The 13,545-nt window shown below is 36.3% G+C and overlaps 4 protein-coding genes across 8 annotated transcripts; 2 read left to right on the plus strand and 2 right to left on the minus strand.

Moving 5' to 3' along the window:
* The first annotated feature begins 708 nt into the window (after window positions 1-708).
* LOC103957518 (disease resistance protein RUN1) lies at window positions 709-3,874 on the plus strand. Its single transcript, XM_048564285.1, has 4 exons — window positions 709-1,836; window positions 2,032-2,307; window positions 2,424-2,987; window positions 3,076-3,874. The coding sequence occupies exons 1-4, from the start codon at window positions 916-918 to the stop codon at window positions 3,496-3,498; spliced, it is 2,184 nt and encodes a 727-aa protein (XP_048420242.1). The 5' UTR covers window positions 709-915; the 3' UTR covers window positions 3,499-3,874.
* Window positions 3,875-3,974: 100 nt separating this feature from the next.
* LOC103957517 (WRKY transcription factor WRKY51-like) lies at window positions 3,975-4,581 on the minus strand. Its single transcript, XM_009369694.3, has 2 exons — window positions 4,423-4,581; window positions 3,975-4,307 (listed from the first exon to the last, which is right to left on the minus strand). The coding sequence occupies exons 1-2, from the start codon at window positions 4,497-4,499 to the stop codon at window positions 4,154-4,156; spliced, it is 231 nt and encodes a 76-aa protein (XP_009367969.3). The 5' UTR covers window positions 4,500-4,581; the 3' UTR covers window positions 3,975-4,153.
* Window positions 4,582-6,817: 2,236 nt separating this feature from the next.
* Window positions 6,818-11,579, minus strand: LOC103957516 (TMV resistance protein N). Of its 5 annotated transcripts, XM_048564288.1 has the most exons (6): window positions 11,400-11,575; window positions 10,623-11,153; window positions 10,550-10,583; window positions 9,152-9,337; window positions 7,744-7,863; window positions 6,818-7,628 (listed from the first exon to the last, which is right to left on the minus strand). In XM_048564288.1, exons 2-6 carry the CDS (start codon window positions 11,149-11,151, stop codon window positions 7,478-7,480), a joined length of 1,020 nt encoding a protein of 339 aa, XP_048420245.1. In that variant the 5' UTR covers window positions 11,152-11,153; window positions 11,400-11,575; the 3' UTR covers window positions 6,818-7,477. The 5 variants fall into 5 exon arrangements, 4 of the variants coding, with proteins under 4 accessions (XP_048420245.1, XP_048420243.1, XP_048420244.1 ...); XM_048564286.1 differs by having other exon boundaries at window positions 10,550-11,153; window positions 11,400-11,573; XR_007250869.1 differs by lacking the exon at window positions 6,818-7,628 and adding an exon at window positions 8,347-8,463 and having other exon boundaries at window positions 10,550-11,153; window positions 11,400-11,579.
* A 1,327-nt stretch (window positions 11,580-12,906) lies between these two features.
* Window positions 12,907-13,532, plus strand: LOC125468483 (TMV resistance protein N-like; the record flags this gene model as incomplete). The annotated part of the gene is made up of 1 exon (XM_048564290.1): window positions 12,907-13,532. A coding segment is annotated over exon 1 (518 nt), but the record flags the coding sequence as incomplete, so codon positions are not given.
* Window positions 13,533-13,545: the final 13 nt, after the last annotated feature.

The following is a 13,545-nucleotide window of genomic DNA, read 5'->3' on the forward strand; positions in this document are numbered from 1 at the left end:
TACTTTTTAACTTACTGTTTTTACATACATAGCATGTATTTTACAGGATGATGTATTACAAGTGTGGAACCAGAAATTTTTACCAGGATGGGCTAGCAAATTGTTAGAGGGTGACTTGTTGGTTGCTAAAAAGAATTTTCGACGGAAATTCAAGTGATAATATGGAGAATCAATAAGCCATAGAGACTTAAGATTAAAAACTAGAGTCATGAAGGGATTGTTTTAATAAATTGCGTAAACATACAAATTAACATGAGTTAGGCTTAATTTGGGTGAATTACACTTTAAGATATATATTGATATGCGGATTATATTCAAACTTTTCACGAAAAAAGTACCTGGATTATAGCCCGTGTTCGCCATCATGCTAGTTACGATGTTGATGTATTAGTTTTGGTTTAGCAACCTTTAATTACCAACTTCAAGTGTTGGCTTTTCTTAAGCCTCTACTACAAAATGTCAATAAACTATAAAATGATAGGGCTTAGAACCTTGATCAGTTTACACATTGTAATGCTGCTAATGCAAAGATTAGAAACCTGATGTGTGTGTGTGTGTGTGAGTGAGTGAGAGAGTATTTATTTCTAAACGCCTGATCTATCAGTTTGGTCGAATTGAGCTAATCACATGGATCAATATAATGTGCCATTGTTTTGTTGTTATCATGACAAAGTTATTAGTTGAGTTTAATCCTGCAGTTTATGATTCTTACTTCTTCTTACTTTGGAAATTTTTGTTAACAGGTACGAAGGTAAGTTTATAAGGAAAATTGTCAACGACATCACTAGAAAACTGAACAACACATACTTAAACGTGGCTGCCAAAGAAATTGGAATAGATTCTCGAGTGCAAGAAATCATCAATGATTTAGATGTTGGAGGATCAGATTATGTGCGCATTGTTGGAATTTTGGGCATGGTTGGAACGGGGAAGACAACGGTTGCAAAAGCCATTTTCAACAGAGTTCATCAAAGCTTTGAAGGTAAAAGTTTCCTTTCAAAAGTGAGGGAAGAGAGTGTGGTTAAACTGCAAAACCAACTTCTTTGTGATATCTTGAAACCGGCCAACATAGAGGTAAGTAGTGTGGATCAAGGAACCAAGGAGATACAAAAAAGACTTGGCGGCATAAAGGTACTTGTCATAATTGATGACGTAGACTCTGTGGATCAACTAGAAGAGTTAGCTATAAAACACGAGTCGTTTGGTCGAGGGAGTAGAATTATTGTAACAACAAGAGATGAACAATTGCTAAAGTTCATTAGAGTCGATAAGACGTGTTGGGCACAAACAATGAATAATGAAGAAGCTCTTCAGCTTCTTAGTTGGCGTGCCTTCAGGAAGAGTCATCCTAACGATGATGAATATCTCGAACTCGCAAATAAAGTTGTTGATTACTGTGGAGGGTTACCACTAGCGCTTGAAGTTTTAGGTTCTTATCTAAGTTCAAAAACCAAAAGAGAATGGAGAAGTGCGCTGCGCAAATTGAAAAGAAAGCCTCATGGGAAGATTTATGAAAAGCTTAAAATGAGCTACGATGGGCTAATTGACGATGACGTGAAGGCTATATTCCTTGACATATCTTGTTTCTTTATTGGAATGAACAAGGACTATGTCATGACAATATTAGATGGCTGTGACTTCGACCCAGATATAGGAATTGGAGAACTCCATGATCGGTGCCTTGTAACTGTTGATGAAGGAAACAACCTTATAATGCATGATTTGCTTCGAGATATGGGCAGAGAAATTGTACGTGCAAAATCTCCTACCATCACTGGAAAACGTTGTAGATTGTGGGACCAGGACGATGTAAAAGACGTATTGAGTAACATATCTGTAAGTACATTTGCAATCAAATTGTAGTATAAGAATGTATGCAATGAAAGATAAGTGTATGCATATCCCACATACAAATAACCCTTTTCATATTTAGTTCTTACTTGATGGATCCAATTCATTGCTTTGCTTCATGTGTATAAATCGTCTTTTCGCAGTCCCTTTCTTACGTATTTTTTTCTTCTTTTCTAACAGGGAACGGAGGACGTTGAAGGACTCACTTTAGATTTGCATGAATCTGACAAGCCTAGCTTCAGTACAGAAGCACTTAGAGAGATGCGGAGACTGAGGTTGCTCATGCTGAAAGGTGTGAAGTTCACGGGAAACTGCACGTATCTTTCCAAAAAGCTAACATGGCTGTGTTGGCCTGAGTTTCCTCTAGAGGTCATGCCAGAAAATTTTAATCTACCAAACCTAGTTGATGTCGACCTGAGTCATAGCCAAATGCAAGTTTGGACGGACTCCGACGTGGTACTGCATAATTTTAACCAAGCTATTGATTCTTTCTTCCAGGTTTTGTAAGTACTGACATCATGCTTTCTCTCTTCTGTTTGGATTTTAATTTTGTTTTCGTTTTTGTCTCACAGCGGCTTGAGAAATTGAAGTTTCTTAATCTGGGTCATTGCTGTCGCCTAAAAAGATCACCAGACTTTTCAAAACTCCCCAATCTCGAGAGATTGATACTCAGAGACTGCAAGAGTTTGTCCGAGGTTCACCCTTCCATAGTACAACTGAAGTGCCTTAAATATCTCTCTCTTGCGAACTCCAATTTAACAAATGATGCAATTCCTGAGGATCTCGGGTCTATGTCTTCTTTGGAAGTTTTAGATCTAAGAGGCAATGATTTTACTGTACTACCTATCGTCACTGGCCTTTCCAAGCTTCAAACTGTACAGTTGGATAATTGCACAAAGCTTCAGGCAATTCCAAATTTACCGACAAGGTTGGAAATCCTGGAAGCGAATCAGTGCGTTGCATTGGAAAGAATGCCAGATTTTTCGGAGATGTCGAGATTGAGAGAATTGCATCTGAATTACTCCCCCAAAGTCACTGAAATTCCAGGCCTGGATAAGTCGTTAACCTCCATGACAAGGATTCATATGGAAGGGTGCACCAATCTCAATGATGCTTTTCTGGAAGCAATCCAACGGGTCCTCTCTCTCTCTCTCTCTCTCGCTCTTATGTATGCATACATGCATGTATTAATTGCTCTTACAAATCTTGCTGCGCATGGTATAGGGATGGAGTGCGAGCGGAAATGGTGGCCTTTTTCTTCCTGGACCTTCATGGTTAAGGGGTGTCCAGCCTAAGGAGGAAATCAATGAATATACGCTTGACTGTGAGTCCAGGTCATATTCAAGTGAATACAAGAAAGGCAGAGATCATGAGGCAGCAAGACCTGGTGATGACTCATACGATGAGAATCGATCTCACAAAAGAATAAGGTTTGATCTCAGTATAGAAAGCAATGCAGAGGGAACTGTTGCCGGGGAATATAATTGCATTGTAGTTCAAAACCACAAAAGCTGCATGGAATCTGATGCGACCTTTGAGGAGGGGGGAGATGGTGAGGATGAAGAGAAGGCTCCAAGTGCTGTACTGGTATCCGTTAATTGTTCTTCAAGCGGAACTGATCAGAAGTACAAACTCGGAATCAGTTGATCTTCTGACTTGAATGTGGTGTTGCACTTGCATATGAAGATTGAACTAGCAAAGTAAGGTCCAACTCCACATTGTTTCGAATAACAAAACAAAGTGCAAGTGCGTCCTCCTATCGGTGAGAGCGCTGAGACGCAGAGACACAGCATTCTGAAACACGAACAATTTGTTTGTTTATAGATTATTAGATTGAAAGGATTGACCTTTGCATCTACTGAGGTTCAGAGCCTTTATGTTGATGAATTGCTCTTTCCGAATGAGTTCATATATCACGATTAACGAACCCTTGTTAATAAAATGGACACAGAACAGTATTATCCTACAATTACATGCAGTTGAAGGAAGAACAATTAGATTATAATCTATGAGACTTGACTCATCTGCCTTCTGTTGATCATCTTTCTCAACAAGCATAGAGTTGATCCTTATCAATGTTTTATCTTTGTTTTCAGTTCATCCCCAGGTCCGGGAAGATATGATCCGGTGAGGATCCTTATCAATTATTTATATATGAAAACGCTCTTAAACTACAAGGTAATAAAAACCCCAAAATAGTAACAAGGATTAGCATCTCCAATTGCATCTTAGTCTTCAACACATCTTCTGCCTTTATTTTTCGTCTCTTCTTCAACTCGCAAATTCCTCTTTCTACCCACTTTCACTCACGTTGTCTCAACACCAACTCCTCCTTCTCCGGCCCGTGCCGGTGCTCCCCCTCGTACGTTACGATCAGCACCTTCGGATCATCCGGAGCTTGGTCCACGTGTTTCCTCGCCGGGCACCCTCTTACCTTACTGCACTTGTAATATCCCCTGTTCAACATAAACGATTAAGCAAACGTCAGATTCAACTCTCACCGTCCGATCATATCGCATCCCAATTTTTCATTTCATTACCAAATCAACGGCTGGGATTTAAATTGAGTACCTTGGGTAAGGCGAGCCCTTGATCGGCTTCTGACCGTACTTTCTCCAGGTGTACTCGTCCGCTGGAATATCCTTCATTTTTGAACTTATCGCCGGCACCCGAATCGTTTTCTTCACCTGCTTTTTCCTGAATTACCAAACATTACAGCAATTAATTGATTAATTTTTTAAATAAAAAAATGGAATATATAAACAAGTTTAGGGATTTTTAGTCGTCGGTCAAAATTAAGAGCTAGGGAAATTATTCTTATTGCTGATACATTATTTAGGTTATAAATTTTATCTATAAATTTAGTATTCTTAACGTTATTCTTAATTTAAGAGTGATGTTATTCTTACCACAATTTTATACCACATTTTTTTACCATCTTAGGTGACAGATGAGTTGGACAAGTTACATCATTTAATTTCAATATTTTTATTAATTAAAACACTTAAATAATCTTAGGTGGAAGATGAAGACTCCTCGTATACCACAATCATCATTTAATCAATCATATTTTTATTAATTATTGATTAACATTTTGATTAAAGGCTAATTAATTTAGATAATGTGGTTGTCCAACTCATTTGCCACCTAAGATGATAAAGAAATGTGGTATAAAATTATGGTAAGAATAGCAGTATTGTTAATTTAATGCTAGGGAGACTAATTTGTAGACAAATTTTGCAAACTAAACGATGTGTCATCAATAAGAATGAGTCAATCATCAACTTCCATATCATTTAGTTTGCAAAATTTTGTTTACAAATTTAGCCTCCCTAGCATTATTCAAAAATTAAACAACAAAAGTCTTTTTCCCAAACGCTGGAAAACAAAAAAAACAAACTTTTTACTATTTGAAAGTCGAATTAATATGCCTGGCGCATCTTATTGTGTTAGCCTCAACGCGTGCTACAACCATTGATGCCTAGCAACTGACTCGGGATACTGATCGGGTCCATTCCTGTTAGGATTGACGGTATTACATGTCAAGGAAAAATAAAAAGTAAAGCGGAAAGATAGACACTAAGAATTTACTTGGTTCAACAATTTTTGCTTACGTCTACAAGACAACGATCAATCTTCCACTACATTAAAATAATGGATACGGCAAGAACAATCTTACCAAGCCAAAGACAATGCTTGATGAATAAAAGAAAATATAACACTCTCACACTATTAATCTAACTCATAATTTATGGTGGAACACGCTCACTCTCAACCTTGGAGTGGAACAACTCTTAGAACTCTCACTCATAGTCTTTTGGATGATCTACAATGGTGAAATGCCACCTCTATTCATATGCATGGATGGAAAATCCTAGTGAGTCCAAGAATTAACTCTTCCACTACCAATGGAAGTCGAACCACTAATGCACCATCCAATGCATTACCCTTGGAACTCCATATGTTCATGCACCACATAGAGTTCCCATGTTTGATTAAATGAACCAACCATTAAATTCCTTTGAATATGGTATTCTCCAATGTATCATTTGTTCTCAAAAGACTTCCAACATTTTTATGGTTCGTTGATACTATGGAAAAACCAACCAACTCTTATAGTCTCATTAACCGTGCTAGAGGCGTATTTTAGCTGGGGAGAGGAAATGTAAACTAAAATGCGCGGATAATGAATGACGCGTACCTCCTCTTGGAGTTGGAGCAATGGTACTCGCCGGAGCCGGAAGTAGATCCCGTGCCAGGTAACTTCCCCGGAAGCGTAGAAATGGGAGACTTAGCGCTGTCCGTAAATGCTATTTCAATTGGAGTCGGGCTTTGGAGTGGTTTAGTGATCTCGTCAATAATTGCCCTGATAAACATTCCTTCATACCTGGTTATTATATTTGAAAATGAAGCAAAAGTACACAAATATTTATTAGCAACTGCAAAGATTAAATAAATTTTAAAAAATATTTTAAAGTTTTTTGAAATGACATATAAGATCATCTCCAAAAAGGAATGTCAAATTTTGAACATGAAATTTAAATTGACAGTTATATGACACTTGGACATTACTCCACCTGATATGTCAAATTTTAAATATAAAATAAAAATTCGTATTTATTTTCTTTGCATTGATAATCAAAGAAAATGAACTCAAAGGTATAAAAATATTTAAACATTATATTGGTAATGAACGAAAATGAAAAATTGTGTTTCGAGTTATTTAAGCCATTATAACTTTTTAACAAGTTTTTATTTATTTATTATATATATACACACACACACCACAAAGACGTGAGGAATAAATTAGTTTTTGACTTTTAAGTTTTAACCTCCTTTTCACAAATTCTCTACTTTATTTGGCTTGAACAGAAGACTTTTGGTTGGTAAAAAGAACACGCGGAGTTCATCTCAAACATTTACTGTCAACTACTTAAAAAACCATTAATAACGTAAAAGAAAAAAAAGACAATAACAGTATTTTCCAATCGATAAATCAAATCTGATGTGATATGACATAAAATAACAGCTCTCTCCCTTACTATGAAATTTGACAGCTTCACATATTTTTTAATTAATTATTAAATGTTTTTTATTAATTATTTTTATCAAATCTACAACTCTTCTCTCTCACTCAAACCTGACTTCATCCCTTTTCCCATAAACAAATACAGAAACCAACCTCTCTCACTCGAACCTCAAGATCTCGGCCTCGGCATTCGTCTCTCTATCAATCATTGGTAAGTCAATAATTCATAAATTTGAGTTGGCAATTTATGAGATCCAGAGAGAGGGAGAGTTAGAGAGAGAAGAGTGAGGAAGTAACCGGAACCGACGACTATGATTCGATTAGGAGGTGGAGCGCAGTTGATGGAAGCCTAGACTGTGAAGTAAGTTTAGCATGGGAGATTTGGTTGCAGGGGATTGAAGAAGTGGCGGGGGGAGAGGGAGGATCCTTATCAATGTTTTATCTTTGTTTTCAGTTCATTCCCAGGTCCGGGAAGATATAATCCGGTGAGGATCCTTATCAATTATTTATATACGAAAACGCTCTTAAACACATCTTCTGGCTTTATTTTTCGTCTCTTCTTCAACTCACAAATTCCTCTTTCTAACCCACTTTCACTCACGTTGTCTCAAACCCCAACTCCACCTTCTCCGGCGGGTGCCGGTGCTCCCCCTCGTACGTTACGATCAGCACCTTCGGATCATCCGGAGCTCGTTCCACGTGTTTCCTCGCCGGGCACCCTCTGACCTTAGTGCACCTGTAATATAACCTGTTCAACATAAACAATTAAGCAAACGTCAGATTCAATTCTTACCGTCCGATCATATCGCATCCCGATTTTTCATTTCATTACCAAATCTACGGCTGGGATTTAAATTGAGTACCGTGGGTAAGCCGAGCCCTTGATCGGCTTCTGACCATACTTTCTCCAGGAGTGCTCGTCCGCTGGAATATCCCCGGTACTTATCAACGGCACCCGAATCGTTTTCTTCACCTGCTTTTTCCTGAATTACCAAAAATTAGAGCAATTAATTAATTAATTAATTTTTTAAAATAGAAAAATCGAATATATAAACTAGTTTAGGGATTTTTAGTCCTCGGTCAAAATTAAAAGTAATATTAAGGAAATTAAATTTATAAATAAAAATTTATGAATTATATAACATGAAAATTAATTATTGAATTATTAACGTTCTCATTATTATTGGTGATACATCATTTACTTTGTAAATTTTATCTATAAATTTAGTCTCCATATCGTTACTCTTAATTTAATGCTAGGGAGACTAATTTGTAGACAAAAGTTGTAAACTAAAATATGTGTCACCAATAGGAATGAACACGTTTATAAATGCTTAAGTAATAATTCAATCATCAACTTCCATATCATTTAAGTTTACAAATTTTGTCTTCCTAGCATTATCCAAAAATTAAACAACAAAAGTCTTTTTCCCAAACGCTGAAAAAAAAAAAACAAACAAACAAACTTTTTACTATTCGAAAGTCGAATTAATACGCCAGGCGCATCTTATTGTGTTAGCCTCAACGCGTGCTACAACCATTAATGCCCAGCAACTGACCCGGGATACTGACCGGGTCCATTCCTGTTAGGATTGACGGTATTACATGACAAGGAAAAATAAAGAGTAAAGCAGAAAGATAGACATTAAGAATTTACGTGGTTCAACAATTTTTGCTTACGTCTACAAGACAGCAATCAAATTTTCACTATATTAAAATAATGGATACGGCAAGAACAATCTTACCAAGCCAAAGACAATGCTTGATGAATAAAAGAAAATATAACACACACCCTCACACTGTTAATCTAACTCACAATTTATGGTGGAACACGCTCACTCTCAACCTTGGAGTGGAACAACTCTTAGAACTCTCGCTCATAGTCTTTTGGATGATCTACAATGGTGAAACGCCACCTCTATTCATACGCATGGATGGAAAATCCTAGTGAGTCCAAGAATTAACTCTTCCACTATCAATGGAAGTCGAACCAGTAATGCACCATCCAATGCATTACCCTTGGAACTCCATATGTTCAGGCACCACATAGAGTTCCCATGTTTGATTAAATGAACCAACCATTACATTCCTTTGAATATGGTATTCTCCAATGTATCATTTGTTCTCAAAAGACTTCCAACATTTTTATGGTTCGTTGAGACTATGGAAAAACCAACCAAATCTTATAGTCTCGGTAACCGTGCTAGAGGCGTATTTTAGCTGGGGAGAGGAAATGTAAACTAAAATGCGCGGGTAATGAATGACGCGTACCTCCTCTTGGAGTTGGAGCAATGGTACTCGCCGGAGCCGGAAGCAGATCCCGTGCCAGGTAACTTCCCCGGAAGCGTAGAAAGGGGAGACTTAGCGCTGTCCGTAAATGCTATTTCAATTGGAGTCGGGCTTTGGAGTAGTTTAGTGATCTCGTCAATAATTGCCCTGATAAACATTCCTTCATACCTGGTTATTATATTTGAAAATGAAGCAAAAGTACACAAATATTTATTAGCAACTGCAAAGATTAAATAAATTTTAAAAAATATTTTAAAGTTTTTTGAAATGACATATAAGATCATCTCCAAAAAGGAATGTCAAATTTTGAACATGAAATTTAAATTGACAGTTATATAACACTTGAACATTACTCCACCTGATATGTTAAATTTTAAATATAAAATAAAAATTCATATTAATTTTCTTTGCATTGATAATCAAAGAAAATGAGCTCAAAGGTATAAAAATATTTAAACATTATATTGGTAATGAACGAAAATGAAAAATTGTGTTTCGAGTTATTTAAGCCATTATAACTTTTTAACAAGTTTTTATTTATTTATTTTATATATACACACACACACACACCACAAAGACGTGGGGAATAAATTAGTTTTTGACTTTTAAGTTTTAACCTCCTTTTCACAAATTCTCTATTTTCTTTGGCTTGAACAGAAGACTTTTGGTTGGTAAAAAGAACATGCGGAGTTCATCTCAAACATTTACTGTCAACTACTTAAAAAACCATTAGCCTCATGAGATTACCCACTAGGAAGATGGAGAATTTTTGGCTTTTAGGTGTGAGAAGCAAAGATCTGGGGAAATCTGGAAGTATCATGACATAGTTTTTGTTTTAAGTGAAATTAATCAAAGTTAAGGCACCCAAGTTTTTATCTAAAATTAGATTTATAATTTATCTTCTCAACAATTATCTTTTTAAAATTAATTTTGTATAAAGCAGTTTGATGATCGACACAATATCAAACATTGTATTAAATAGTCAACATTTTAATCTGGTAGAGTATCAAATGCCCTATTAATTTAGTTGATGACTAATTATCCTAGTCGACTGAAATAGTCAATACAGTCCGAACTGTTAAATGAGCCTAAATCATGAGCACCACCGCCCCCATTTGAATGAGCGCAGCTATAAGGCCACACACATCTAGAATAAATTGGAGAACAAGCTCATATATCTTTAGAAGGCTTGAACTCTAGCAATTCAATTTTGACATTAAATTTAGAGAAATGGATGAAATTTAGAAGGAGAATTTCGGGAGAAGAATTGGATTGAAAAAAAATAAAAAGGAAATGATAGAGAACTCAAATCTAAGCATGACTGTTAATGACGATTTAAAGAAATAATGAACAAACAAACAGAGAAGAGTACGTACTTACCCATTAGTAGTTCTGAAAACCCGGACTGTCAAACCTGCAGCTGCAGTAAAAGCATCTGTCCAGACTGTCAAACCTGCAGCTGCAGTAAGATCATCTGTCCAGACTGTCAAACCTGCAGCTGCAGTAAGAGCACATGTCCACCGCCGTAGCTTTTCTTGTATATCTGTATCTTCATGGAAGCGCTCTCTATGCTTCTGAAATGCTAGTACAAAAGTACCTATAACATCTGACGGACTAAGATCGTAGAATATTGGCAGAACCATTTGCTTCAGTGTTCTTCTGCACTCCATGATCTGCACCAGCTCCTCAAGACACCAGATGGAATCCGCATACCTACTTGAGAAGACGATGACCGAAACCTTAGACCCTTCGATTATTTGCTTCACTTTGTCTGATATATTTTCCTCTCTTCTTATTGATTCGTTCTCCTCCATAAAGAAGTCAATTCCGGCGTCTTTCATTGTCCAGTAGAGGTGGTCCGTGAAGGTTTTGCGCGTGTCTTCGCTAAAGCTCATGAATACATCGTAGGGTGAGGAGGAGGAGGAGGAGGAAGAGGACGGTGAAGATGAAGGTGAGGCTTCAAGGGCTGTACTTGTATCCATAACTGCTTACAGCAAAATTTATGATTAATTCAAGTCAAAGTGAACAGATCAGTCCACAAGAAAAGAAGTGCTTTTCTATCTACATAATTGGATCAAAGTGCGCAGATTTGCTCGCCCAAGGGGAATTGAAATACGATGGCTTTTCATAAAAGCAAATAAATCTGGATAAGCAATACAATAGAACACAATACCCAACTAATATCTAATTGAGAAAATAAAGACTATTAATCGAAAACAGAGGAAAAAACCTGCACGATCCTTCAGCCACACATAATTCCCCAATTTACAAGATGAAAGATTTGCAGAGGAAGGAATAAGAATGAGGGAGGAGATGGAGAGCTGGAGAGCTGGAGACAATAAGCAGTATCCTTCTTATCCTTCACTTCCGTTGACTCTTTCCGTTGAGGGATCTTAAAATAATTTCATTTGAGAATGTGCTTGTTTCCTAACATTTTTTACACGATTTAAATTATTTATATTTTTGTACATTGTTTATAAATTATTTTTACTAAATATTTAAAGATAATTATTATTATTAAAACATTTAATTATGGTAAAGAAAATAGATAAATATGATTTTTTTCAAGAAACATGATATTACTATCATTTAATTCAACTGTCAAATAATTTCAAAATTGTTGATTTTGATAAAAATAATTTTTAAAGAAATATTTAAAAGATAAACGATAAATGGTTGAATTATGATTCAGTGGGTTCTATATAAGATCCAGATCCCTAGTTACGTGTTAACGAAAAGTCAACAAAATAGAAGCGACAAAGAAGTGTATACATGTGTATATTTTTTTTTAGACGATATATTTTGTTAGATTAATCACCAACAGAGTTTGAATTTACACCATCATACAATGGTTCAATATCTTTTCATCACTGTGCACGAATAAGTGAACAGTGACATTGTGCACAAAGAAGTGAATAATTAGATTTTTTTTTTAAAGTACATCGATATTTTTATACTAAGAAGAGAGAATTCGGCGAAGCCACACAATAAACAACTTAATTTGGTATTGAATTCGCCATCCACGGGATTTGAACCTAAGACCTCTCTCTTCTTACTTTCATCCCATTCCCTCCCCTCCTCTCACATTTTGTTTTTTGTCTTATTATTTTTATAAAAAAAATTAATATAAAATGTTGACGTGATTTAATCGTAACCGTTTAAATAGGAAGAGAGTATAAAAGATTAAGAGGGAAGAGATGTTGACCTTTAGGTGGAGAAATTTTTTGTTATGAAGGGAACACGGATGGTACACCAAGTATTTTTATGTAAGTGGTGGAAATTTTTAATTTTTAGATATTAATCTTTTAACACACATATCTCACAATTTATATAAGAACACGTGGTGTACGACCTTATATGACGGTCACATTGAAAAATCTCTCCTTTAGGTGGGACTTTAATTTAAGAGTAATCATATTCATACCATGTTTTATACCACATTTTTATACCATCTTATATGTCATTTGATGTGGACAATCATATCATTTGAATTAATCAGATTTTTAAATTTAGTTCATTATTTAATAAATTATTAATTAAGAAAAACTAGTTCATTAAATGATAATTATGGTATACGAAGAGTCTTTATTATTCGTCTTCCTGAGTTTTATAAATTTTCAAATAATATGACTGTTCGTATCAAATGCCACTAAACGGTATAAAAATATAATAAAAACATTATAAATAACATCTAACTGTGAGGGGGCAAAGTTGGCTTTAAAGCTGTGGATGGATAAAACACTTTCCTTCGTGATTTAGGGAGACTGAAGGGTCACTGATGCGAGCAGTTGACTTGGTATTTGCAGATCATCTGGGAAAACCACAAGCTCTGCCAACAACAATCAATGGACACTACCATCACAACCGTTGATCCCTCCTCTGTATCTTCACCCTCTTCCTCGAAACAATGGAAGCACGACGTGTTCTTGAGCTTTAGAGGCGAAGACACGCGCCGGACCTTCACCGACAACCTCTACTGGACATTAAAAGACAACAAAGTCAACGTCTTCATTGACGAGAACGAACTTCCAAGAGGAGAAAACATAACAGATGAACTGGTGGAAGCGATCAGACGGTCCAGGATGTCCGTCGTCATCTTCTCGAAACGGTACGCGGAATCCGGATGGTGCCTTGAGGAGCTGGAGAAGATCATGGAGTGCAGAAGAACACTTGGGCAAATTGTTCTGCCAATATTCTACAACGTCGATCCGACGGATGTTAGGAACCAGACTGGTACTGTTGCAGAAGCATTTCAGAAGCATGCAGAGCGCTTCCATGGAGATACAGATAAAGTCCAGAGGTGGAGGTCTGCTTTTACTGAAGCTGCAAATTTGTGTGGTGGGAACCTTAGAAACACTGATGGGTAATTTCTCTGT

Source organism: the organism of the source record quoted next, unplaced genomic scaffold (assembly GCF_019419815.1).
Source record: "Pyrus x bretschneideri cultivar Hongxiangsu unplaced genomic scaffold, Pyrus_bretschneideri_v1 Contig383, whole genome shotgun sequence".
Taxonomy (NCBI): domain Eukaryota; kingdom Viridiplantae; phylum Streptophyta; class Magnoliopsida; order Rosales; family Rosaceae; genus Pyrus; species Pyrus x bretschneideri.

What these genes read in the sequence shown, in the direction of transcription:
- LOC103957518 (XM_048564285.1), top strand. Translation starts at nt 916, where the DNA reads ATGGTTGGAACGGGGAAGACAACGGTTGCAAAAGCCATTTTCAACAGA. An exon ending in TTTGGACGGACTCCGACGTG is followed by an intron (nt 2,308 to 2,423) that starts GTACTGCATAAT and finishes TTTGTCTCACAG; the next exon opens with CGGCTTGAGAAATTGAAGTT. An exon ending in TTCTGGAAGCAATCCAACGG is followed by an intron (nt 2,988 to 3,075) that starts GTCCTCTCTCTC and finishes CGCATGGTATAG; the next exon opens with GGATGGAGTGCGAGCGGAAA.
- LOC103957517 (XM_009369694.3), bottom strand. Translation starts at nt 4,499, where the DNA reads ATGAAGGATATTCCAGCGGACGAGTACACCTGGAGAAAGTACGGTCAG. An exon ending in AAGGGCTCGCCTTACCCAAG is followed by an intron (nt 4,308 to 4,422) that starts GTACTCAATTTA and finishes TATGTTGAACAG; the next exon opens with GGGATATTACAAGTGCAGTA.
- LOC103957516 (XM_048564286.1), bottom strand. Translation starts at nt 11,151, where the DNA reads ATGGATACAAGTACAGCCCTTGAAGCCTCACCTTCATCTTCACCGTCC. An exon ending in TGCTCCAACTCCAAGAGGAG is followed by an intron (nt 7,864 to 9,151) that starts GTACGCGTCATT and finishes TTGGTAATTCAG; the next exon opens with GAAAAAGCAGGTGAAGAAAA. An exon ending in AAGGGCTCGGCTTACCCACG is followed by an intron (nt 7,629 to 7,743) that starts GTACTCAATTTA and finishes TATGTTGAACAG; the next exon opens with GTTATATTACAGGTGCACTA.